General features: G+C 44.6%; 1 protein-coding gene across 1 annotated transcript in view; it reads right to left on the bottom strand.

The window, feature by feature from the left end:
* The window catches only part of EFCAB6 (EF-hand calcium binding domain 6), a 223,589-nt gene that overhangs the window by 116,409 nt on the left and 79,830 nt on the right, over positions 1–27,350 (bottom strand). Inside the window, exons 11-12 of the mRNA XM_029954101.1 lie at positions 24,474–24,622; positions 2,918–3,028 (exon numbers count right to left, since the gene is read on the bottom strand). Coding sequence (XP_029809961.1) covers positions 2,918–3,028; positions 24,474–24,622 — 260 coding nt within the window. The remainder of the gene's footprint in view (positions 1–2,917; positions 3,029–24,473; positions 24,623–27,350) is intronic.

Here is a 27,350-nt window from a genome sequence, read left to right as displayed (position 1 = left end):
AAATAGGGGCACCTGGGTGGCTCAGTCAGTTGGGCATCTGACTTCGGCTCAGGTCATGATCTCACAGTCTGTGGGTTCGAGCCCTGCGTTGGGCTCTGTGCTGACAACTCAGAGCCTGGAGCCTGCTTCCGATTATGTGCCTCCTTCTTTCTCTGCCCCTCCCCCACTCGCTCTCTGCCTCTTTCTCTCAAAATAACATAAAGACATAAAAAATTTTTTTTAATTTAAAAAATTAGAAATAAAACTACCCTATGACTCAATAATTGCACTACTAGGAATTTATCCAAAGGATACAAAAGTGCTGATTTGAAAGGGCACATGCACCCCAATGTTTATCGAAGTACTATCAACAATAGCCAAATTATGGAAAGAGCCCAAATGTCTAAAAATTGATGAACGGATAAAGAAGATGTGGTCTGTATAGACGCATGGAATGTTACTCGGCAATGAAAAAGAAGGAAATCTTGAAACTGAACAACACGAATGGAACTGAACAATACAATGCTAAAGCGAAATCAGTCAGTCAGAGAAAGACAAATATTATATTATTTCACTCATATGTGGAATTTGAAAAACTCAACAGATGAACATAGGGAAAGGGAAGGAAAATACAGATAAAAACAGAGAAACAGAGAGAAGGCAAACCATAAGAGACTCTTAAATACAGAGAACAAACGGCGGGGGTGGGTTGGCACCGGGCAGAGAAGATTAAATGGGTGATGGACAGTAAGGGGGGCACTTTTCGGGATGAGCACTGGGTGTGATGTGTAACAGAGGAGTCACTGCGCTCTACTCCTGAAGCCAAGACTACACTGTGTGTTAGCTAACTTGAAAAATAAATAAACAGGGGCGCCTGGGTGGCTCAGTTGGTTAAGCGTCCGGCTTCAGCTCAGGTCATGATCTCACGGTTTGTGGGTTCGAGCCCCGCGTTGGGCTCCATGCTGACAGCTCAGAGCCTGGAGCTGCTTCAGATCCTGTGTCTCCCTCTCTCTCTGCCCCTCCTGCTCAAGCTCTTTCTGTGTCTCAAAAATAAATTTTAAAAAATTAAAAATAAATAAATAGGTAAATACATAAGAAAAAAGGTTCTCCGTCTCTCTTGGCCCCTCTCCTCCACTTGAGCTCTTTCCCTCTTTCTAAAATTAAAAAGAAATGATAGTGAGTCAGCTCAACAGTTCTCAGATGAGTTTGGGGGATTTTAATGCTGCAGCCACACAGCTATCTTAGCTTTTTTCCAGTTGTACAAAAATATACAAACACACACCTACGGCCATTCGTAAGAAAGATGTAAAGTAGCAGAATTCCTGAGTCTGAGTTGCTGTGTGACTGAGCGGAACCTGATTTTTCTGAAGATCCCCGGCCCCAGAACGAGTGGATACTTCTGCTGTAATTGTTGCCCTCACAGAATCCCGCCGCGCCGGGGCCGTAGTTCGTTGGTGACTGTTGGGGGAGGGGCAGAGGGTGCCGTCCTCTGCGCTGCGGGATGTTTAGTGGCAAACTTGGCCTCTACCCACTAGATAGTGGCGCCCCGCCCCGCTGTGACAGCCAAAAACGTCTCCGGGTGGCTGGGCTTGCCCCCAGCTGAGGATCGCTATTTAAACTTTATTTATTTTGAGAGAGACAGAGAGAGAGAGAGAATCCTGAGCAGACTGTCAGCGCAGAACATGATGTGGGGCTTGGTCTCATGACCTTGAGATCGTGACCCGAGCTGAAATCAAGAGGTGAACACTTAACCAACTGAGTCACCCAGGTGCCCTGAGAATCACTGTTTTACAGTAAATGAAGCTCACATTTTAATTCTTTCCTATCTTTCAGATAAGAAAATCACAGAAAACAGGAGTGACTTCACGTAAGAAAGAAGTGCACGGAGTTGCGTCCCAGGAACGGAGTGGGGGCCGGGGGCTGGGAAGGGATCTCTACCTGGAAGGCCAGTAACCGGGCAGTTCATCCAATACCCACAAATCCCTGAGACGGGGGGAGGACCTAGTGACATGGGAATCAACTCTGCGGCCCCGGGCCCCGGGCCCAGGGGTCCCAGGAGGGCAAGACGCAGCCCACCGGAACCCAGACAGACAGCAGGTCCAGGCTCCTCCCTCCTTCCCCGTGAGGCCTCCGACACGCTGCTTACTGTTCCGATGCTCTATTTTCCTCATATTTTACTTTACAATAGAGCGTAGCACTTTCAATGAACCCGCTGAGGTCATAAAGCCTGATTTATTTCTTTAAGATTTACATAGGGCGATCGACACAGGGTGCATATCAGCGCAAACAAAATACTTCTTAGAGCAAAAGCTTAAATGCTAAAAAGTCATATTATTAAGTCCTTTTTTTTTTTACATTTTGGGCCTCATCACAATTTATGTGATCACGTAAATCTGAAGTTATAATGGACATTAGAATGAAAACAGAAATATGGCGCTCAAGGCGAACAATCCCCCTAAGCCACAATATCTGCCCCAGGCAGAGAGGGGTCAGGAAACAAATGAACGTGGGTCACTCCTTTCTGGATAACGCTTGACAAAACGCGCTCCTACGCAATTTCCTCAGAAGACACTCGCGGCTCGGTGTGACGGGCAGGGTCGGCGTGCGTGCGTGCGGACACCGTTCAATCTCCGTTTCTCCCTCCACCACTCACTACGCGGAAGACCCAGGTAGGACCCTTCCAGTCTTACGTTTTCATCTAGCAAGAGGAATAGTAAGTATGCCCGTCTGATAGTGTCAGGCCATTTTAAATAAGGATACTGGATGTATGGGAAATAATCGATGAATGCTAAATCACCATGTAAAGTTCATGATTATCCAGTGAAGACTAGTTTGTCATTCAAAACATGAAGAAAAAGTAATTCAGATAGTCTCTAACCTTTTACAGATTCTAATAGGTGTAACTAAAATTTAGTTCTCTTTATTTTCCTTCACATACCTGTTTCTTTTGGTCGGGAGAATCGTATTGTTCATTTCCACCCACCGGGGCGCATAAAGGAAGGTTAGGATTTGTTTCCAATTGACTCTAGCGGTGGTTTTAAGTCCAAATCTGGATTTTAAAAAATCAAAATATTATTTTAAATATTTTTTCCTATAATGCTTCATGGGTTAGATGTTTAATATTGAAGAGTGCAGCAATGGATGTACATGAAGTTTCAAATCTACGGTAAACAAACAAGACAATTTAGTAAAATTGTGTGACCAACGGACTTTTTAAAAAGCAAGGAAAATCAGACTGATTCTACACCTCCTTGTTTCTACCGTCCCTCGGCAGTAGGTAGCATTCAGTTGAAGGAATGAGCAAAGGAATTTGATTAAAATTCCCATGTCCATGAGATCCTTCTTTGGAAGTCACTGTTTGGAGAGCTCAGTCGCTGTGGGAGGCAGAGCAAAGGCCCAGGACGGGTCCACTTCCTGATCCCTGGGACCCGTGAGTGTCATCTCGGGGGGCAAAAAGGGGCTGTGAGGATGTGACTAAGGGCATGGGTGCGGAGGCGAGCGGGGACCCGGGGTTAACCGGGAATCCAGGTGGGCCGACCTATTCACAGGAGTTCTTCAAATCGGAGACTTTCTCCCGGCTGTAGCCAGAAAAAGACGTGGGGACAGGAGAGACCAAGGAGGGGACTGGGGACGCAGGAAGGGCCACGCGCCCAGGGGCACAGGTGCCTCTAGAAGACAGCAGGGGCATGAAACGGACTCTGCGTTTCTCCCCTCGGCTTGTGTTACTTTGTCGTGGGATGGATGTGAAACCACAGCAGGAATAAGTAACTGGAAAATTGTTGAAAAGCAAATTACCACCGCTAACGTGGCCCCAAGACCCGGGCCCAGGGCTTCCGGAATGGCAAGACGCCAGCCGGAGCAGCCTGCTGGGAACGCAGACAGACCAGACAGACCAGGCCTCCTTGCTCCTTACCCATGTGACCTCCGACACGCCGCCCCCTATTCTCTATTTTTATCATCTATAAAATGAGAATAATATCCTCTACCGGGAGGCGGGCAGGACTGCTCTAAGGATTAAAGCTGCTGAACCCAAAACCCCTGCCGCAGCACCAGGTCACCGGCCAGCGTTCGATCAGCACCGCCCCGCCTGCCCACGTGACCTGCCCGCTGCCACCCACGCGTCCGTAACGGGGCAAGAAGAATCTGGGCTGAATCCTTAAACAACAGATACGAGATGCAAAAGTGGGGGACGCCACAGGACAGACTGCCCTGTTTCGACGGCTAAAACTAGTGGCTGTAAGGGAACTGGTCTCGCGTGGAACGGATGGGGGCCCCGTGAGAAAGCACCAGCGTGCATGTGCACACACACGGCCAGCCCTGCAGCTCAGCGTTACGCTCTTCCTTGCCCCACGTCTCTGATACTTGCCGCTTCCTTTCCCAAATGCCGCGGTCCCCACGATACACCCCATTTTTAATTCTACTCCTCTTTCGAGCTCACCTGAATCATTACTTCTCAAGGAAGCCTTCTCCGATGTCCATCATCAGGGCTTTTTGCCCTGTTAGCCTGTCCCAGAGCACTATGCCTCCTGCCCTTATAGCATTTGTCACAAAGGATTAATATCATTAGCATCTGTCACTAAGAACTAAAATTGTTAGCATTTATCACTAAGAATTAGTATTATTAGCATTTAACACTTGCATGGCACTGGGGTCATAATTATGATGAGAACACCTAATGCTTGATAAACAGTTATTACTTAGGCTTCTGCTATTAGCACCATGTATGTGCTCATGAGAATGCGACACGCTGATTGACTGATTTTCATTAGGCATCCAGGACAGCGTGTAAGAAGGGGACTGACAGTGGTCTAATGCCTGTGTTCACATACAGAACAAGGTTTCACCTTCCATTCTTGGCCTTCCTTCCCCATGTTGCCCACAATTTTGATAGAGTTTGTTAATGCTACATATTTCCATCTGAGATTACAGCAAGTTAGAAATTAATTTTCTATCATGGAAACACAGGGCCTACTGTTAAACACAGAATCAGCTTCATGAGATGTTTAGGAAACCACTTGCTCTTTGGGAAAAACATCGTTAGATCTTCACCCCCTTCTCTCTACTAAAATTCAAAATCAGTGAAGAAGTGAAACATAAAAACAAGGACCACTAACAAAGGAAAATCTAGGTCCATATTCATCTGATATTTGACTAGGAATGGGTTTATAAGCAACATTTAAGAAGGGAAAGCACAAATTTCCTATTTAATGACATCAACATAAAGCAATTTCTGTACACAAGAAATATTGAAAGAAAATTTTAAAGCCGAAAACCAGGAGCCCCTGGGTGGCTCAGTCAGTTGGGCATCTGACTCTTGATCTCAGCTCAGTTCTTGATCTCAAGGTCATGAGTTCAAGACCCATGATGGGCGTGGAGACTCCTTAAAAAAAAAAACCCATAAAACAGACTTGTAAAGTTATCTATCATAAATATGCATAACAAACAGGTGATTTTCTTAAAACATAAAGCACGTATACAAATTAATATAACAATACTAAACCTTGATTTCTTCTTCCAGGACTGGAGGAGTATGATCCCACCGGACAAATCCTCCTGCACACAGCCACAGTAAGCTCCGAGCATAATACCAAAAGGAGTCCCCTGAAAGCACTCCAGAGTGAACAGAAATGGGCCCACTCTGGCCGGGACCCCGCGCTGAGAGGGGCAGAGTCGTGAAGAGGATGTTCCATGCTTCCAGCCTGGTGCTAAGGGCCGGAGCATGAGGGGTGGCAAGGGTACTGGTGCCAAGAATAGCCTTTCTGGCCTGGAAAACTAGAACACCAGCCCAGGTGAGCAAGACCCCTGGAGAGAAAGGGGAAATCCTGGAGGAGCCAGAGAGGGACTCCCAAGCTCTGTCCTACCACATTTTGGACTGGCTCTGAATCTCACATGATCGGAACCTACTCAAAATAGGTGAGCTAAACATGTAAGATCTGAACTAAGATCAGAGCTGCTGCCCAAGAAACAGAGTGTGAAGTCTGAGTCCAACCATGATAACTACCTGGCTGAAAACGAAAGAAATAATATTGATTGAAAAAATAATAATAACAAAAATTTAGAGTTCACGATTTGATATTCAAAATGTGGAGGACAGAGTCGAAAATTATAGAGCATATAAAAACACCCAGGAGGACGGGACATTACTAGGGAGAAAAGTCTGACGTATGTGCAGCTGGAGTCACAGAAGGAGAGGAGAGAAAGAATGGGGCAGAAAAGAATATTTGAGGACAGGCCCAACTTTCCCCAAATGTGATTAAAGATATCCGTTTACAGATTAAGATGCGGAACAAACACCAAGCAGAATACACAGGAACAAGGCCATGCCAAGACACGTCACTAGGTCAAATTCAAAGAGTAAATCTTGACTGCAACAAAAGAAAAATTACTCATTACATTCAGGAGGACATTTTAACAGATGACTTCTCATCCAAAATCATGGAAGCCGGAAGAAGTGGAACCACATCAGGAAGGGCTGAAAGAGAAAAAGAACTCACCCAAGGCTTTTTCTTCTAAGAAAATATCCTTCAAAAATGAAGGATACATGAAAACATTTCTAATTTTTAAAATTGTTTTAATGTTTGTTTATGTATAAGAAAGAGAGAGAGAGAGAGAGAGAGAGAGAACACACATGGAAAAGAGGCAGAGAGAGAGGGAGACACAGAATCTGAAGCAGCTCCAGGTTCTGAGCCATCAGCACAGAGCCCGACATGGGGCTCGAACTCACAAACCGTGAGATCATGACCTGAGCCGAAGTCAGACACTTAACTGACTGAGCCACCCAGGCACCCCAAAACATTTCTAAATAAAAGAAAGCTAAGGGAATCCATTGTTAGCACACCGGCGCCTCAACAAAGAAGTTCTTCAGGCTGCTGGGAAATGATAGTGGATGGAGACCTTGACTCTTCAGAAAAGAATGAAGAAAGTGTCAGAAATGGTAAATATCTGAAAAAATACAAAAGGCTTGGTTTTTTTTTTTGCTTTTTCTCCTCTTAATGTATTTATAGTTACTTAAAGCAAAAAAGTAATAAGATCGTTTTGTGTTGTTTATAACATAGGTAAGTATAATTCATATAATACCCAGGGTATGTATAAAGGACACAGAAGGGCAGGCCAGGGACCTTTATGCTTACATAGGTTCTACATTCTACGTGAAGTGGTATGGGGCTAACTGGATGTAGGCTGGGAGCAGGTAAAGATGTATACTATAATCCTATAATCCCCATGAAAAATTACGTAAAGAAGTATAACTAAAAAGAATATAAAACTAAGATGGAATTCTAAAAAGTATTCCAAATATCTGAGAAGGCTGAAGAAAAAGGGAACACAAAAAGCAAACCAAAAAAAAGGGGATATCCAAATCCAAATATATCAATAATTATTTTAAATATTAATGGACTAAACACTTCAATTGGATTTTTTTTAAAGATCCAAATTGATGCTGTCACAAAAAAGGCACCTTTAATATAAAGACACAGGTTGACAAAAAGGACATTACCTTAAACCACACGATCAAGGTCAACCTCAAGGGTGCAAGCTGTATGAATACTCTGCACCCTAGAAATGATGGGATGAGAATGGTACTTTATCCCTATGGTCTTCCTTCCAAAAACACATTATCCCAGTCCAATCAGCCAAATCCCAATTGAGGGACATTCTGTAAGATAGCTGACCAATAATCCTCAGAACTGACAACGTCATAAAAAAACAAGGAAGGTCTGAGCACCTGTCAGAACCAAGAAGAGCCTAAGGACACATGACTACTAAATGTAATGGGGCATCTTACGTGATATCCTGAACCAGGAAAAGGATATTAGGGGAAAACTGAGGACATATAAATAAATAAAGTACAGACCAGGTAACAATAATATATCAGTATTAGTTCATGAATTGTAAAAAGTCTACCATACTAATGTAAGATGCTAAAAATGGAAAACCGAGCATGGGGCATATGAAAAGTCTCTGTACTATCTTTCCAATAATTATATAAGTGTAAAACTTCTGAAATAAAAGGATATGTTTAAAAAGGTTAATGACAGGGGCGCCTGGGTGGCTCAGTCGGTTGAGCATCCAGCTTCGGTGCAGGTCATGATCTCACGGTTCATGTTTGAGCCCCGTGTCAGGCTCTGTGCTGACAGCTAGGAGCCTGGAACCTGCTTCAGATTCTGTGTCTCCCTCCCTCTCTGACCCTCCCCTGCTCAGGCTGTCTGTCTCTGTCTCTGTCTCTGTCTCTCTATCTCTGAAAGAATAAAAAATAAAAAACATTTAAAAAATAATAAAATAAAAAGGATAATGAGGGACTATTATGTATACCTTTATGTCAACACGTGAAGTGGTCTGGTATTAACTGGATGTAGGCTGGGTCAAGTAAGAGGACATGGAGTGTGTTGAAAACAAATCACCAAAAGTAAGAAGAAATGAAAATTTAAATAATTTTCTATTAAATTTTTTTAAACTTAAAACATCCCTAAAAAGAAAACTTCAGGCCTAAATGGCTTCTCAGTTGAATTATATCAAACATTTAAGGAAAAGAAATAATGTTGGCCAGGAAGTAGAGAGAAAAAAAACATTTCTCAACAGATTTTTCAATGTTAATCTGATCCCAAACTAAGAAAACTTTTTTTTACAAGGGCAACTTTAGGCAAATGTCACTCATGAAAAAAGATGCAAAAATTTTTAACCAAATTGTAGTAAATAAAATTAAATATATAAAAAAGATACTATATATTATGACCAAATGGAATTTAATCTCAGGATGTAAGTTGGCGTAACATTTTAAACGTGATCAATGTTAATTCAGTATATTCATAGACTAATGGAGGAAAATTACATAATATCAGAATAAATGTAGAAAAATTATTTACAAAATTCAACACCTATGATAAAAAATATTTCAGCAAAAGAGAAATAGAAAGGAATTCCCTTAACCTAATAAAGGGCATCTAGAGTAAACCCATGGCTAACATCACACTATGGTATAAGACGGAATGCTTTATTTCTAATGAAGAAAAGATAGGCACAAGGGAAAGATGCCCAATTTTGCCATTTCAGCTCAGCATTGTACATAATGTCTTACTTAATGGAATAAAGCAAGAAAAAGAAATAAAAGGGATACAGATCGCTAAGGAAGATGTAAGTTTGCTTTTATTTGCAGGCAACATGACTGTATTCAGAAACACTAGAAAAGATATTTCAATGAATTAATCAGTGGGTTTAGTAAGGTCACAGTGTTCTAAGTAAATATACAAAAATCACTGTATTTCTAATTATTGGCCATAAATAATTGGAAAATTAAATTTTAAAAATTCACTTACAATTGAATAAAAAATACTTAGGAATAAATATAATATGTGTAAGATTTGAGCATTATAAACAACAAAATCCTGCCTAGGAAAATTAAACACCTAAATAAATGGAAAGATATACCATGTCCATGGAGTAGAAAACTGAATACGGTTAAAGTAGCAATTCTCCCCAATGTATTTGCAATTAAAATCCTAGTAGGATTTTTTAATATATTGACAACTGATTCTAAAATGTGAGGACTCTAGAATAGTCAAACAATTGTGAAAGAGAAGAATAAGTCTGGAGGACTTGCACAAGTTAATTTCAAGTCTCTCCTATTTAGCTACAGTAATCAAGACAGTGTGTATTGATGTGAGAATAATCCTATAGATTAATGGAAGAGACTAGAGTCCAGAAACCTACTTACACTTATATAGTCAATTGATTTCCAACAAAGATGAAAAGTAATTCATAACAGCCTTTTCAACAAATAATCCTAGAACAACTGGATATCTGGACAGAAACAAAATGAACCTCCACTCTTACCTCACACCATACACAAAAATTATCTAGAAATGGATCTCCCCTAAAAATTACCCATAACAAATTTTTAAATAGATAAAGCAGGCTTAATCAGAATCAAAAACTTTTGTACTTCAAAATACAAAGCTAAGAGAAAAGCAGGCCACAGTGAGAAAATATGTAGCTAACAAAAAACCACCTCATATTTAGAATATATAAAGAACACTTGCAAATCAATAATAGGAAAATAAACAATCCAATAAAGTATACAAAAATTTGTGCATATACTTTTTTAAAAGAATACATATGAATGGCCAATAATCATATGAAAATAGGCTCAACATCATTGGTCATCAGGAAAATGCAAATTAAAGGCATTTTAAAGACAGAATGAGGGGCGCCTGGGTGGCTCAGTTGATTAAGCATCTGACTTGAGCACAGGTCATGATCTCACTGTTGGTGAGTTTGAGCCCTGAGTGGGGCTCTGTGCTGACAGCTTGGAGCCTGGAGCCTGCTTCAGATTCTGGGTCTCCCTCTCTCTCTGCCCCTCCCTCCACTCATGCTCTCACTCTCTCTCTCTCTCTCTCAAAAATAAATAAACACTAAAAAAATTTAAAGCAGAACGAGATACCTTTACACACCACTAGAATGGGTAAAAGTGAGAAGACTGGCAATACTAAACATGAGTGACGATGTCAAGGAGCTGGAATTTTTACGCGTCATCAATGGGCTTACAGAATGGTACAGTCACTTTGGAAGACAGTTTGACAGCATCTTATAAATTTAAACATACACTCATCATACAATCCAGCAATTTTACTACTAGGTATTTACCCAAGAGAAATGAAAACATGTATTCACACAAAGAACTGTAGGTAAATGTTTATAGAAGTATCTTCTATAATGGCCCCAAACTGAAAACAACCCAAACGTCTGTCAGCTGGTGAGCAGATTAACAAATTGTGGGAAACAAATACTGAGTCAGTTAAGCGTCCGACTTTTGATTTCGGCTCCGATGGTGATCTCACGGTTTGTGAGATCAAGCCCTGTGTTGGGCTCTGCACTGACCGCCCAGATCCTGCTTTGGATGCTCTCTCTCCTTGTCTCTGCCCCTCCCCAGCTTCCTCTCTTTCTCCTTCTCTCTCTCTTAAAGTAAATAAAAACATTAAAAAAGAAATCCAGAGGGAGAGCTGCCTAAGCAAAAAAAAAAAGAGCCACTGGGACATTTTTAAGACTGAAAAAACTTGGCCAGACCTTTGTGACTTTGGATGTTTACTCATGTGATTTCTGGCAAAATTTGTGCTGATTTATTGAAAATAGTTTCATTCATGTGTTTATCCATATTGATTATAAAAGGTTTACAGCCTCAAACTGGAAAACAGAGGAAACCGTGAAGAAGAAAAAAATTACTCCTAATTGTAGCAGCCAGAGATAACCGCTACTAATATTTTAGTATATTTCCTTCCAGAATGTCTTTGTGTGCACGTGCACACACACTTAACATCACTGAGATCATATGAGGTATCAGTTATGGCCTGTTTTTTCACAACGTTTTATATCAGGAGCATTTTTTATGTCATTAAAAAAACCTTTGAAATTAATTTTTAATGGCTGCAGCGTGTTTTGTCAGCCGCCGAGTCAAAAGTTTGGACGTGTCTGAGGTGCCTGTTACATACGGCTCGAATGCACGTCAGCAAGGTGTTCGCTAATCCTCACGAGGGGTCCGTGAGAGGCTCTTTGCCAGCACTTCGCGCGGGCACTTCTAGATCCTGATGGGCGAAGGCAGAGTTCCTCGTTACTGTGTGATTTGCGTGTCCTTGACTGCTACTGCGCTTGCGCGGTTTTCAGGTTTAGAAGTTTTATGTACTTTCTCTGTGAGTGATTCGTTCATGTCCTTTGACGATCTTCAGTGTTTTAAAATTTTTTTTCACCCCAGTATAAGTTGCATAAAATAAAACACATTCTTAAGCATATAGTTTAATGAGTTTTGGCAATTGCGTACATTGATCTAACCGCTGCGCAGTCAATATTACAGAATACCCCCTTGACCTTAAAATTCTACTCTTGGCCTTTGGAACCGACCCCTCCTCTGCCCATCAGCTCCAGCGACCGCTGGTCGCCCTCTGTCATTGTCACTCTACTTTTGGCTTTTCTAGGAGTTCTCGTAAATAGAATAGTCATGTGGTGCGCACTCAATTGTGCTTCACTGCTTTTTTTACACCATTTATTTATTTTTGAGAGACAGAGACAGATCATGAGCAGGGGAGGGGCAGTGAGAGAGGGACACACAGAATCAGAAGCAGGCTCCAGGCTCTGAGCTGCCAGCACAGAGCCCGATGTAGGGCTCGAACCCAGGAACTGTGAGATCATGACCTGAGCCGAAGCCAGACCCTCAATGGACTGAGCCACCCAGGCGCCCCTTGACTACTTTCTTCATTTACCACATTTTTAGGATTCGTCTGAGTTGTTGCAGACCCCAACATCTCTAATTGTTATTGCTGAGTTAAGCAAGAAAAATTAACCAACCGAGCTACCCAGGCCCCCCTAGAATTAAACTCTTGATCTTGGTCCTCTAACCTGTTCCCCTTCCTCCACCTTCAGACACGTCGAGCTCCCATTCCGTGAAGGCCTCTGCACGGCTCTGCTGGCCTGGAATGTCTTCCTCCCACAACAAATACGATGCGTCAGGTTGTCCTCTGAATGTGTGTGACACAGCAGACAACCTTCCTTCGTGCCTGATGCTTTCATGAAGGGCCCATCCTAAATGTCATCTCCCCAAGAAGTCCCCCCTGATTGCCTCACCTGGAGTAGGTCTGCCCCGTTCATCACAACTTATAATTGGTTTATTTTTGACGTAATATGTGCTGGTAGGAAAGAGCCCTGGCAGTGGCTTTGGCATCCTCTTCCCCGAGCCCGCCAACACTGCACTTCTAAGGGCCTTTTGAAGGGTGGCTATGGGGGTCCCACCAGAGGCCACAGAGAGAACAAGAGCTATAGGGTCGAGATTTACAGGTCACTGAAGAGAAACAGGCCACAGAGTAACCCCACCAAGACATTAAAACACCAAGCCAAATAAACTCTGGAGGAGGTGGGGGAGGTGCTGGACCGAGCAAAGTACGTGAGATACGGGCTCGAACTATCTTGAGTATGAAAGGAAGTAAGAGCCAGCAGCTTGCCAAGTCCCAGTCTGCCCGGCTGCTGCCAGTGTCCCGGACAAATGCCCTCACCCCACCTCCCTGCTCACCAGACAGAAGCGCTCACTCTTTCCTCGGTTCCCACAGCAATGTGTTGATCTCACCACCCCTGCCAAGGTACGGGCATGTTCTAACGCTGGCTGTAACCTGCCCCTTTCTCTCTTCAAAGATAAGGGCATGCAAGTAACTGAAGGCGGGTTTAGCTCAGGACAACCTCTGTACTTTACCGGAAAACAAAGTCACTTGCATATTTTCACGTGATTATTAGTAAATAACACATCCCTCGTGACACATTCCACACGGCACAGCCAATCGCCCCATGCGGCGTGCCATCGTACCGAACTCAGAACCATCGGTGGGTCTAAGAGAGAGGAAGTGAGGGCCCGAGGCGGACGAGCAGCAGTGGAGCAGAGGTGAGCTCCCGCTACCTAGGGGGGCATCGTTCTGCCAACAAAGCAAGTGTGGGAAAGCCGACATGTCCCGTTCCCTTCATGGACATTCATGGCATTGAGTTCACACATTCACAGCTGGGAGACGGCCTCCAAGTTGGGAGCTACACCTTGGGAGTATTTAGCACGGTAAGCCATGGCCTCATCTGGATGCTTCAGGCCACAAGGATTTCTGCCACTAGCTTATTGAGCATAGGTCCTTAGGAAAGACTAAGGTGCTGCCTGATTTTTACAGAATACACAGAAAATTCTAGGTCTGATGAGCAGAAGCCTGACTTGAGTCATTAAAGTGGGAATTCATGGCCTCTTCCCCAGGTCACGGACCAAAACCAAATCATGGGCTACCTCTGAGGAACAACTCTGCAATACAAACCATATGCATATACTGAGAATTTTCCTTTAAACCTTGCCCAGAAGGTCCTTCAGCCCTTTACCAAAATGACTATGCATTAAGGGAAAGAAAATACCTAGACCACTCCGGGTTATTAGATAGTGGCTCTGAACCAATGCTAATCCATGGAGAACCAAAGTGCCAGCGTGGTCTGCTGGGTCAGAGCGGAGGCTGTGGAGGACAGAGGAAGCCCAAGTCCTTGTCGTGGCGGGTCCAGGAAGGTGACAGGCCCACCCGTGGTTACTTCTCTAGACTCAGAACACATCACGGAAATAAATATTCTTAGTCGCTGCAGATCCCCACCTTCGTTCTTTGATCCATGAAATATGGGGCTCTGGTGGCAGGAAGGAGCAAGTGGAAGACTCAACTCTCTGGCAGAGAGATGAAAAAGTATACCCCTTCCCTGGGGGGCATCAAAGAATAAAAGATGGGGGCAAGAGGTTGACTTGTACCACATGCCATCCCAACCACTGTGTCCCGATGCAAACACTCCTTGGGTATTTGAAGAGGATCGTGGAGGATTGCACATTTCATCAAGTAATGATGCCAGGCGCACATGCAAATCGACACAGCCCATGGCGGCTGGCATGCGGCGGTGGACATATCAAATGCGAATTCTTCAATTTCCTTTTCGACAGTTTCCCTTTCCATGGCAGGGAGAACAGTATACCTTCAATGTTATCTCAGGACTACGGCATCTCACCTGCTTCCTGTCATAACATGATGTGAAGGACTCTGATCGAGTCTTGCCCAGAGGGCACAGAGGGTATTTACCAAGGCGTTACGTATTGTTATGATGTGCCACAGTCGCCACACCGGCCACTGCATGCTGATGTTACATTAACTGGACCCACCAAGAAGGAAATAACACATATCCCAGAAGCCTCAGAAAGGGGGAGGAGATAAACCCCAGGGAATTTCAAGGGTCTGCCGTCCTGGTAAAATTTCTAGGGATCCAGATGGCTGATGCATGTTAGAATAGACCCTCTAAAGTGAAAGACCAGTTGATGAGCCTTTCGCCACCCATCACAGGAAAAGACTCATATCCTTGAAGGGTATCTCTGGATCTTGGAGACAGTTTTGTCCTGCTGTTCTGATTGACTCTGCTGTTGTTGGGCGATCCAGCAGCCCTGAGTGGGGCATCGAGTAAGAAAGAGCGTGGCAGAGGGCCCAGGCTGTGGTACAACTGTTGACTCACCACAGAACAGTGCGCAGCTTATAAAGGTATTTATGGCCATGTAAGTGTCCCGCTAGGAGGCATCCACGTGGATTACTAGCAGGAAAGTTGTCACCTGCAGGTGACAGGCAGTCCGTTGCTTTGCCAAGGCAACTGGTGCTTGCTCATGGGCGTCCGTAGAAATGTGCTCGTGGAGACAGGCATAAAGGCTGCACGTTGGTCTGAAAATATGGACTTCTCATCACTAACGCTGAGCCGGCTACTGCCCAGCTAACTACTCAGCTTGCCCACAGTGGCAAAGGCCAGCGTCGAGCCCTCGTATGGCTCCTTTCTCCAGGTAGGCTTTCCAGTCACCTGGCAAAGATTACGTTGGGCCCCTTGAATCATGGAGGGAACAGCGATTTGTCTCCACACACATCCCAGGTGCAGATTTGCCTTCCCTGCCTGAACTCCTTCTGCCGTTGCCATCATCTGTGGGCTTCCGGAATGCTTCATCCATCACCGTGAGGTCCCGTGCACCAGAGTTTAACTAAGGGGTTCATCGGATGGTGGTGACGGGGTGGCAATGATCTTGGCTCCAGGGAATACACTCGTCTTGCCACATAACCCATCGCCAGGACGGACTTGATAGAATGGTTGGTACCTTGCTGATGGTTCAATGACAGAGTCACTGAGAGGAAACTCCCAGGGGTCAGGGTGCTGTTCTAGAAACTCATTCCGTGTGTAAGCCAGCTGGGGCAGCCCAACAGAGAGGTGACCGCCAAGGACCGAGATCCTGTGAAATGAATGTTGGATCCTCCAGCAGGTGAGCGGCGCTGTCCAGCAAAGGGGCTGGCAGAGAAAGTAGGGGGACAGAGAACAGACGATGGAAGGACACTGTGATTATCAACTCAGATCTTGTGACCAGTTACAGAGACGTGAGAGGCTCTTTTGCATGTTGCTTGTGTTTTCCTGCTCCCCCCACCGCCTTATGTAAAAACCACTGACGGAAGCTAACATTTCAGACTTCAGGCAGGAGGCTGGACTTTGAGTAGCTCCCACTTAGGAGATATGAGGTTTTCATCCCTACAGAGGACAAGGGTTTTTATTATTTGTAATCCCTGAAAGTCTGCTGAGGCTCAGAATGGTAGATGGTACTGGATCTGCTTCCTCTGAGCATCCAGATCTTTTCCCCACCCTTCTCTGCTCTGCATGGACCCTGGGGGGTGGGGGGACGGTGATGCTTTGACTGGCCCTAATGCCCCAGGCACTGGCCTGTGGGAGGCACCGCAGGACACTGGAAGGCAAGAGGAGAGAGAAGGTGGGGGGTAGTTCTTCCCCCGTCCCCTCCCTGCTGGGCTGCAGTGTGGCCATGGCCACTTTCCTCCACCTCAGGCCTTTCCTGCTCTCCGGTGACCTCTCCTTGAGCCATCCATCTCACGCCTTTCAGTGACTGCTCCCTCTCCCCCTGCAGGCCTGGGAGAGATCAGTGCTTCCCCATCTACTGATTCCATCTCACCCCATCCTCACAGGAGCAAAGGATCCTTCAATAAACTCACACCCATCTGCTTTCTGCCTGGACCCTGACAGGTGCACGTCCAGATTAAGAAGCCACAGGAGGATGCGGCATGGTTCCCTTGCCCTAAAACCTCCCTGTGCTGCACCCTGGAGTCACACCCTTCTCTCCGGTCCTGACAACTGCTGATCTCTCTTCCGTTCCTATTGTTTTGCCTTTTCCAGAACGTTCTACAGACAGAAGAGATCCTAGACGTGTGGGTTGAAGAGGTTTGGGAAATAACTGAAAATACATCACTGGGTATTGCTCCTATATCTAATGTGGTTTGGGCTAAAGGGCTATTGTTTCTGCTTGTATACCTTCTATCAGGCCAGCGACGTTACCAGTGCCAACGGGAAAATGCTCACCGGGAGCTGTTTCTGAGCAAGAACCTGGATGGAGGGAGTGTCTGGAAAATACGCAAGTTCTAGCAAGTCAGCGCATTTATTCCACCCTCTCGGCTCTCCCTCAAACCTCACTCTTCATATTTAAACACCTTTAAACAGTTGTATCTTATATAAAAGCCCAGGTGGCATTGAAAAGCGCAGTGTATTAGCAATAAAGATCAAGTTAGCTGTTCAGTTAAAACCTACCATAATGTTATAGATATGGAAAATGGCTCTTTAAGATCTCTAATATATTATTTGGATCAAGATTTTATGTCTTATTACTAAGATGTTAGGGGTTTTAATTCAGGCCCTTGAGGTTGGGTACTTTTTAAAAACAGCAAACTAAAAAACATGACTTTTTCCCCTATACTATCCATTCTTGAATTGGATAATAAGAATGCTTTTTCAAACCATTTTATTAGGAGGGTTTAGATTTTATTTTACTTCCTGCTTTATTCTTACCTGTGTTGTTTGCCTTTTTAAAAAAGAAAGATATATTTTAAAATTTTATTTCACAAATTAAAATGCACTAAAATGGACTTTTTCCTTTGGTGTAGACTTGTAGGAGTTTTGACACGTGTACGGATTCGCACAGCCACCGCCGCGCCCGAGGTGTAGAGCGGTCCATCACCCCGCAGCCGCCCTCGTGCTGCCCTTCCTCAGTCAGGCCTCCCCCACCTCTTCCCCATCCTACCGTCTTGCCTCTTCCACTAGGTCAGCGAGACCGAGTCCTAGAGCAGCCACCTTTGAGCCTGGGTCCTTGCACGCGCCTCACAGATGCGCCCATGTTGTACGCGCGCATGGATAGCTCAGTCCCTCCTATTGCTGAGGAATCTGCCACTGCACAGATGAACCGGTTTGCTTGTCCAGTCGCCTGCTCAAGGACATCGGGCTGGTTCCAGTTTGGGGCAATTAGGAAAAGAGCAGCTGTGAACATGTGTGCACAGATTTTTTAGTGAAGCCTTCACTCAATTTTTAGATACGAAAGTCATACAGAATGGGCCCAGCCCAATCATGGACGCATCATGGGAAGTAAGCGGGGTCGCTCGCTCAGCTCCCCAGTCCCACCTCTAGAGCAGGTTTCGCGTGGGCCAGTGCTTTCATGGTAGAATCCGGCAGATTCTCTCTTCCTAGGAGGTGACATAATGACTGAAAAGTGCTCAACAGTCACCATCTAACTTCAAGAAATAACTGTGACAGTGCAGGGAACCCAATGTCCTTTCTAAAGGTAAAAGAGAAAATGAAAGGGCAGTCGGATGGGTCAGTGTAGACAGAGCACTGTATAGAAACATCCTCGTGTAAGAGAAAGCAGGACTGATAGAACACACTAGAAAAACACACTAAACCAAATTATGGAGAGAACTGAGTGTCTGACAAAGCAGACATTAAAAACAATGGGGAAAGAATTCTTTAACAAAGTGGCAGTGGTAAAATATTAGATTATCTATTTGGGGAAAAAAATTAAATCTGGATACCCACCTTATGTCAAGATGGCTTAAAGTGTTTTGTCTTCAAAGAATAAGAAAAACAAGCAGAGTAGAAAGCGTTTTTCTCAAGGCTGGGTAAGGATGATGGATTTATAGATTAAGCAACAGAAGACATCCCAAAAGAAGATTAATGTATTTGATTATATTAAAATGTAAACTTCTAAACAATGAGGTAGCACGTAAATGAAAGGGAAGCAGCAGGCTGGGAAAAATAGCTACAAGAAAATATTCCACTTATGACAGAAAAGGGTTCTCTCTTAATAATTAATTAATTGTAAAAAAAATGTTAAACAAAAAGGTGATAAAATGGACTTAAAAAACCATCTTGGGGACATTAACCAATCAGGACGTGAGGAGAATGCACGTCAGGGGACACACAATCAGTGCACAGGCTCGTGGCAATGTCCAGGCTCTGTATCGCTCCAAGAAATATAAATTGAAACAATAATGAGGCACCATTTTATACCTCTTAAGCTATCAATATTTTAAAACAACGTTAGTACCCAATGCTGGAAAGAATATGAGACTAGAACACTCACATGATGTTGACAATATAAATCACTACTATCTTTTCAGAGAGCAGTTTGGCAATCCTCATGAAAATGCACCAGAGGGTTCACAGTCTGGCCTTGAATCTGACTCAAAGCCTGTCCTTGGCCCCTCAGCAGCCGCCACGGCCCCAGCCCCCTGCCAGGCCCCTGTCTGCCCTCTACCTCACCCCTGGCCCCCTCTTGCGAGCAGAGTCCCGGCGGCCCCAGACCACTTCCCAGGGCTCTCCGCCCGATGCCTCAGGTCTTTGTTGAAGCCTCATCTGTGCAGAGAGGCCTTTCCAGAGCCCTCCCGGGGGCCCTCGGATCTCCCCATCGCTCTCACTAGGCCCTGCGCCCTTCCTTCCACTACGGGTCAGTCTGTGCATGCCGTCTCCCCCGCCCCCCGCGGCAGGCACCGTTGAGGGCAGGGGTCATACCTCTCTCCAATGAGCCCCTAGTGTCTAGCACAGAGCCGGGTTACGTAATACAGGCTCCAGAACTATCTGCGGGCTGGCCGAGCAAGTGAACAAACATAGGTCAAACTAAAAAGAAACTAAAGACTCAAATGCAGTAAAAGGGTTCAAAACATTCTGGTATATAAAGTTAGAGAGCCCTAACAAGTGACCGTGACCCCGTTAAGCCAGCCCTGGGGACGTGCTGCTTGCTTCCTCTGGTGGAAGGCTCTTCTCCAGCCACCCCTGTGGGAAAGCTCCCCTTCAGTTCCGTTGACTCTCTGGAGACTTTTCTAACTTCCCAGCCAGCAGGAACCCACTAAGGTAAGATTTCTGGCAACACCGTGGGTCTCTCCCCAAGCCTCCTGGCCTAACCTCAGAAATATATCAACAAGCATATCAAATATAGCAATAACTGCTGGAATACGTATATCCCCTAAATTATTTTAAAACCTAGGGCGGAAGTTAAAAACAAGAAAGGGAAACGCCCAGGGGCTAGAGGCGTGGAGGGAACAGACTCTGGTGCACTGGGAATGTGAGCCCGGGAGTGCATCAGACCTGGACGGGGCAGCCTATGCTCCAGGGAGCCCTGGGATCTCATGCTGGCACTAAGGGGCTGGGGTTTCATGCCCATTTGGACATAGGAGACCTGGACGGTGCAAGACCTGGAGGAGATCTAGCATGGCAGAGAGTGAGTGAACGAAATAGATTCTAGGGAGAGTCAGAATGGAGCCCAGACAGATAAAGACATGGGAAGTGCCAGAGAGTCTAGGAGACGAGGGAAAAAGAGAAGGACGAGGTTCAACAAATATTTCATAAGACTTCCAGTGAGAATGGGGTAGAGACAAGACTCAAAGAACAGCAGCTGCGAATGTTCTAGAATTCATGGAAAATACTAATCCTCACCGTGAGACAGCATGTGGCTGGGAAGGTTCAACAAACAGACATCTCGAGCAAGACGCACCATGGGGAAACCGTAAAGCCACACAAATAGAAAGTCTTGAAGGCAATCAGAAAAAGGAAAAACAGATCACCTAGGAAGTACTGGTAATTAGAGGCAGGACTTTGAGCAGCAGCACGAGAGGCCGGAGGCCCGGGAAGAACGTCTCCGGAGGGCCAGAGAAAATAGCTCTCAGCCAAGGACTGTATTCCCTGCGAAATCTTCATTAAAGAATAAGTGGAAAATAGACATTTTTGAAAACAAGACTGAAAGCAGCCCTCACAGCCCCTCAGGTAAGGACTGCTACTAGATACACTTCAGGAAATTGAATTCTGAAGGAGGGGGCAGATTTAAGAAGCGGCGATGGCCAAGAGACAGGTAAACACGAGGGAGCCTCCACAAACGTGATTGTGTAAAAACAACACAATAGTAATGACTAATTTGGGTCTTGTCAAAACAAGGCTGCATCCAAACCCTGTCCGTGGTAACACGTAAGTTGAAACCGCTCGTTTTGTTCAGGACGGTAGAACTAAGTGTGAACTTTAGGCTTTTTAAGTCGAGAATGTGCGTTAAAACTTTAGGGGTAGCCTCCTCTCTGAGAATAGAAATAAAATATTTAACTCACAAGACAGCGGAGGAGGAAAAAAAGTGTGAGAAGGAAAATTCAGACAGGACCAAACACGATGGAGGAGAAAAAGAGAAAAAGAGAGCCGAGAAATCAGAGACCGTTAACAGGACGATGGTAGAGGGGAAAGAATCCAGCCATGCCCGTCACAATAAGTAGAATCAGGCTACACTTGACCGTGAAAGAGGCCAAGATGTTCATTCTGGAATTTTTAAAATCTGGATATGCTATTTTACAAGAAACACACCTAAAACACAAAGAGTGACAAGAAAAGAGGGAGAAAAGATATACCGGACAAATACTAACCCAAAGAAAACTGTGATGGGTATTTTAATATCAGATAAGACAGAACATGAAAGCCAGAGGGACAGAAAGGTAACTAGATAATTATAAAGAGAACAGTTGATCAGGAGGAAGACAAACCTTTACTGGCAGATATGTGCACCAGAAGACAAACCTAATCTATAATTCAAAATATCAGTACTTGGGGGCACCCGGGAGGCTCAGTCAGTTGAGTGTCTGACTTCGGCTCAGGTCATGATCTCATGGTTCAGGAGTTCAAGCCCCACGTTGGGCTCCATGCGGACAGCTCAGAGCCTGGAGCCTGCTTTGGATTCTGTGTCTCCTTCTCTCTGCTCCTCCCCTGCTCACACTCTGTCTCGTCTCCCAAAAATGAATAACCATTAAAAAAAATTTAAATATCAGCACTTGGGTATTCACCTCGCTGTTGCTCCCTTGTGCCTGGTTCTACTGGGAATTCTGGGTAAAAGTGACAGAGGGCACAACTCAGAAATACCTGGGTCCCTGGTCAGAACAGGTGGTCACAGCACGGAGGACCCCGGCCGCCCTTCGCACCCTGGTAAGTACACTCTGCCCGCCCACCGTGGTCTTCACGGCTGCCACTCCTCTGGTGAGCCTCACTGCTGTGGGTCCGGTTCTTCTTTATTTCCGCATTCCAAGTGCCTCCCACAATGTCTGGCAGAGAAAGGGACTCAATATGCACCCATTAAAATGATTAAGTTGGAAGACTATGAACCCAGTAGGATGAGTGTCCATAATAGGCATTCCTAGTTACCAAGCACAATGTAAAACCACAGAAGGACTTTCATTACAAACACGTAGAAGTTATATATATAGGTGGATACAGGCCAAAGGAATGTGGAAACATGAACACAGTAAATTTGTTATAGAGGCTCTAGTGTGACTTGTTGCTTTTTATTTTTATTATGCCTATTAAATTATGACTTGTGTAATTTTGAAAATGAAATAAAAAGAAAGGACTATATGACTTTTAGTTATTCAATGAAGCAATTCCTAAAAATTGTCACCATGTATAGGCAGAAAAAACCAGCCGTTTTCTGAGCCCTGGAAATACTCACTCCTGGGGCCAAGTCTTGCCTTTTTCTCTAGAAGCCACGGTGGCAATACACGGGGATCATCCCCAAGGAGGAAAGAGGAGGCTGTGGAGACGGGATCTAGCTGGCCTCACTTAATTCTATTTTTCCCTTCTTCGCTCTTCTCTCTCCTTTCTGATAACCCGAGGGGTCCACCATTAGAGAAATGGCTGATTCCAGGTTGGGAACAAACGATGTCCCGGAAGAGCCAGCAGCATTTTGTCATGTCAGAAAGGAAGGGACCTAGCGGGGATGATCGGGGTCACACCCACAGGTCTCTGGAGCCACCGCATAGGTCCCACTGGCCAAGATGGAGCAGACTGAGTGTCCGTGAGGATAATGATGAATGCAACACATCACATGTGTTTACAGCCATGAGTTTCTGACAACTGAAGAAAAACCACCGTTGCTCACTTATGGAGCGTGCGAGGGAAACGATTCATCACTTTGGAAGGTAGTGGGTGAAGGGAAAGGACCAAGGACATTGTGCCTTTCTTAGACTGGGTCTCACTGTCACCTGGTAGTTGAAGAGGGAGGGGTTCCTTACTCCAGCCAATAAAAGAAGAAAGGACAGATGTGAAATATCACCGCCTTACAATCCCCAGTGAATTCGTGTGCTGACGTCCTTCAGCCATGGCTGCGGACACCACAAGGAGAGACACAAGCAGTCCACAGAGGCTTGCCTCCCCTATGGAGTATTCTTGCCACACAACTGAACGTGTATCTGTATGTCTATCTGTTTGGGGGCAGGGGGCGTGGGGGCTGGGAGAGGGAGACAGGAGAAGATGTTAAATATCACTGCAGATCAGTCAGATATTGGGTGCAAGAAATTCCAGGTAGTAAACAATCCAGCCTTCTACCCACACATCATAAGGGAACAAGTTAACACATGGAGAGAGACCCTGCAGACCAAACAAAGAACTGCGGCAAATCAATCTACTGTAAGTACAGACCTCGTTTGGATCCTGACTCAAGGCGTAAAAGAAAATCTGGACAGTTAGATTTGAACCCTGGCTGGATATTTATTACTATTACTGATAATTCTATTAGGTGTGTAACCAGTATTTCCACCATGGTCTTAAAAAGACTTCCTGGTGCTGATGCCTAGGGGCACATGGACCCCAATATTCATAGCAGCACTGTCTACAGTAGCCAAACCATGGAAAGAGCCTAAATGTCCGTCACCTGATGGGTAAATCAAGAAGACGTGGTATATATACACAATGGAGTGCTACATGGCAATGAGGAAGAATGACATATGGCCATTTGTAGCAAAGTGGATGGACCTCGAGGGTGTCATGCCAAGTGAAATAAGCCAGGCAGAGAAGGACAGACACCATATGTTTGCATTCATAGGTCTAACAGGAGAGACCTGGCAGGGGACCATGGGGAGAAAAAGGGGGAAAGAGAGTGGGGGAGAGTGAGGGACACAGGTCAAGGGACACTACTGAATACTGAAAACAAACCATGGACTGAAGGGGGAGGGGGAGAAAGAGAGGGGGTGATGGTCATGGTGGAGGGCACTTGTGGGGAGAAGCACTGGGTGTTATATGGAAACCAATTTGACAATAAACTACTTAAAAAAATAAAAATAAAAAAAATAAAAAGACTTCCTGGGGCGCCTTGGTGGCTCAGTCCATTCAGCGTCCGACTTCGGCTCAGGTCACAATCTCACAGTTTGTGAGTTCGAGCCCCGCGTTGGGCTCTGTGCGGACAGCTCAGAGCCTGGAGCCTGTTTCCGATTCTGTGTCTCCTTCTCTTTCTGCCCTTTCCCCCATTCATACTCTCTCTCAAAAATAAAACATTAAATTTTTTTTAAAGACTTCTTATCTTTTAGAAAGACGGTGAGATCTTTTCAATGACATATGATGTCTGGTATTTGTTTCCAAAATATCTGGGGTTAAGGAAAAATGGGCAAGAAGATAAATGAGTGACCATGAGTTGGATGCCGAAGCTGAGTACATTAGTAGCTTCATTATATTATTCTCTTTACTTTTGTATGTGTTTGAAATTTTCACTAAAAAAAAAAGTAGAAGAGATTAATAAAAAATAAAGGAAGCCCTGCTGTACTCTCCTGGCTGACGTTTGCGGGGGGGAAGGGGCGTCAAGGAAACAATGGGACTCTTACCTCTTCATTAACGAGATAAAAATCCTCCTTGGCAATCGGTACACAAAGGTGTCGAAGACAATCTTTAGGTAATTCAAAGACACATAGCCACTTTGGGCGGGGTCCCCTGCACTCAGGGCTTTTTCAACCTGTCCATAGGCCTTGGAAAGCTGCAGGGAATAAAAATTCGAGCATTGCATTCACAGAAATCCACTTCACAGCGCTATTCAACCGGCTTATTTTTACCAAAACCTCGTCACATGATCCCCCTCCAAAAACTGATCAAAAAGGTTACGATGGCATGTACGGAACTTCAAATGTTTAATTGATGAGCTCGCTTCAGAACGCCATCCCCAGTCACAGCTACGCAAGTGACAGGGTAGACAAGTTTCTCCAGGAAAAGCAGCACATATAATAGTTCCACCTCAAATTTCAGAGCTAAAAGTGTTTGGCGGATCTGCCAGTTTGATGCATCTTTCTTAATATACTTCCAAGCCCTTCCTACTGTGAGCCCATGCTACGCTTCTCCTGATTAAATCAGGGCAATCAAACAAAAAAGGCGGCAACATTTTATTAAAAGCAGAAGTAGCTTTTAGGTAAGGAAAATCATTAATATAAAGATTGCACCAACAGTGTGCACATTGTACATTTCTTTAATTCTTCTTCTTTTTTTTTTTAATGGGGAATCACCAAGAATCAGTGTGAATGGGCTTTGCTTTACGGCACTTCTAAAATTCAGGAGAGTCGGTTAACCGCTGATTTTTATATGACTCATAAAAATACTATGAAGATTGGTTTTGTTTCCAAAGGTTTTTCCTGCTGTTTGTTATTGAGCAATAACAATATTCTCCAATATTTCCAACCCTCTCCACTTTGTGTGAATTCGGTTTTTCCTAACTTCAGTGAGAAACAAGATAACCATCAACTTGGGATAAAAAGTGACTTTCTTAGAACAAAAACAGTAACAAAAACAAAACCAGACCTGCTGGAACATGGAAATATATGTACAAGGGTCCCTACCCACTAGAGGAACAAGAGGCAGGCTCCCTGGCGTGTCCATAGCTTGCACAGGAACGTCGGAAATCTAATGGGAAAATCTTTAAAAATATTTCAAGAATCGCAGGGCATAAACTTCTTAGAAAGTTGCATAGAACTAACCCAAAATGTGCCTACATTTGCCCCTATCTCTTTTGGGGGAGGTGGGTTCATGGAGAGAAGCCGGAGCCAGATGTGAATGGGCTCTGTGTGTTTACTGGATGAATGAAATTCACATTTAATATCTTGATAACACTGGTCTCCAGTGAGATTAAAAATAATTTTTTATGTGTATTTATTTTTGAGAGAGAGAAAGACAGAGACAGAGACAGAGCACAAATTGGGGAGGGGCAGAGAGAGAGAGAGAGACACAGAATCCAAAGCAGGCTGCAGACTCTAGGCTCTGAGCTGTCAGCATAGAGCCCAACTCAGGGCTCGAACTCACAAACAGTAAGATCATGACATGAGCCAAAGTCAGTCACTTCACCGACTGAGCCACGCAGGCACCCCTCCAATGAGATTCTATTCAGGAGAGTGTTTCTGAGGTAATCAAGAGCTTTTAGGAAAAAAGCAGAGTGTGAGACGGAAATAGTATCTTGGTGACATGTACAAACCTTTAAGGAATTTTCACGGTTACTGTTTATAAAAGGAAAAAAATGCAGGCAATTCAGCAAAGTGAAAAGAAGGACATAAAGATATTTGGAACTCTCTCTAACCAATTTTGTTTACCTAGTGTTCCAGAAACTCTGAAAATGATCATATACACATACTGCTTTACAAAATTGGGATCACGGTTATACATTCCAATTTGACAGATGCTTTTTTTTTTCACTTAACAATATATCATGAAATGTTTTTTCTGTAAGAACTAATACATATGGACATTACACTTTTATTTATAAATCGTTTAATGTTTATATAGTTTTGAGAGACAGAGAGAGACATGGTGCGAGTGAGGGAGGGGCCGAGAGAGAGGGAGACACAGAAGCCGAAGCAGGCTCTGGGCTGTCAGCGCAGAGTCCGACTTGGGGCTCGAACCCACAAAACACAAGATCATGACCTGGGCCGAAGCCGGAGGCTTAGCGACTGAGCCCCCCGGGGGCCCCTCTACATCATGTTTTAAATGATGCATGAGGCACCATCAAATTATTGACAGACCAGTGAAAGGGACACCCATTTTCTGTCTGTACCTTTAATTTCTGCAAATGCTTCCCTGGTCCCCAGTCCAAATGAGGTTCCCTTGTTATTCTCTCTCATAATGCCCTGTCCTCTTCTCTCTCGATGGTGTTTGTGTAGCAGCTCTCTCCCTGGTAAGTGCACGCAGTCTCCTTGGGAGCTGGCGCATCTGCTCTGTTCCCTCATACCCCCCAGATCACGGCACAACCTGCCATGCTGGAGGCGGTCAATAAACATTTGTTTTAAATGAATGTTGTTTTTTTTTTTTACCAAAAATGCTCTTTAATTTTTTTTTAATGTTTGTTTTTGAGAGAAAGAGACAGAGCGCCAGTGGGGGAGGAGCTGAGAGAGAGGGAGACACAGAATCAGAAGCAGGTTCCAGGCTCCGAGCTGTCAGCACAGAGCCCGACGTGGGGCTTGAACTCACAAACTGCAAGATCATGACTTGAGCCGAAATCGGACGCTTAACCGACTAAGCCCCCCAGGTGCCCCTTTACCAAAAATGTCCTAAAGAAAGGTTACAAAACGTCAAAAGCTTGGACACATCAGTAGAAAGGTACATAAAGATTAAAATCACAGCTCAGACGTCATTCGAGCTGCATCAGACTGTGCAAAAGTGTTAAAGTCTAACAACATTAAGCGTTGGTGAGTAGGTAGATGGACAGGAGTTCTTTCTCACGGGCTTCC

This window comes from Suricata suricatta, chromosome 10, assembly GCF_006229205.1.
Source record: "Suricata suricatta isolate VVHF042 chromosome 10, meerkat_22Aug2017_6uvM2_HiC, whole genome shotgun sequence".
In the NCBI taxonomy this organism is placed as follows: domain Eukaryota; kingdom Metazoa; phylum Chordata; class Mammalia; order Carnivora; family Herpestidae; genus Suricata; species Suricata suricatta.
This window is presented reverse-complemented; position numbering and strand designations above follow the sequence as displayed.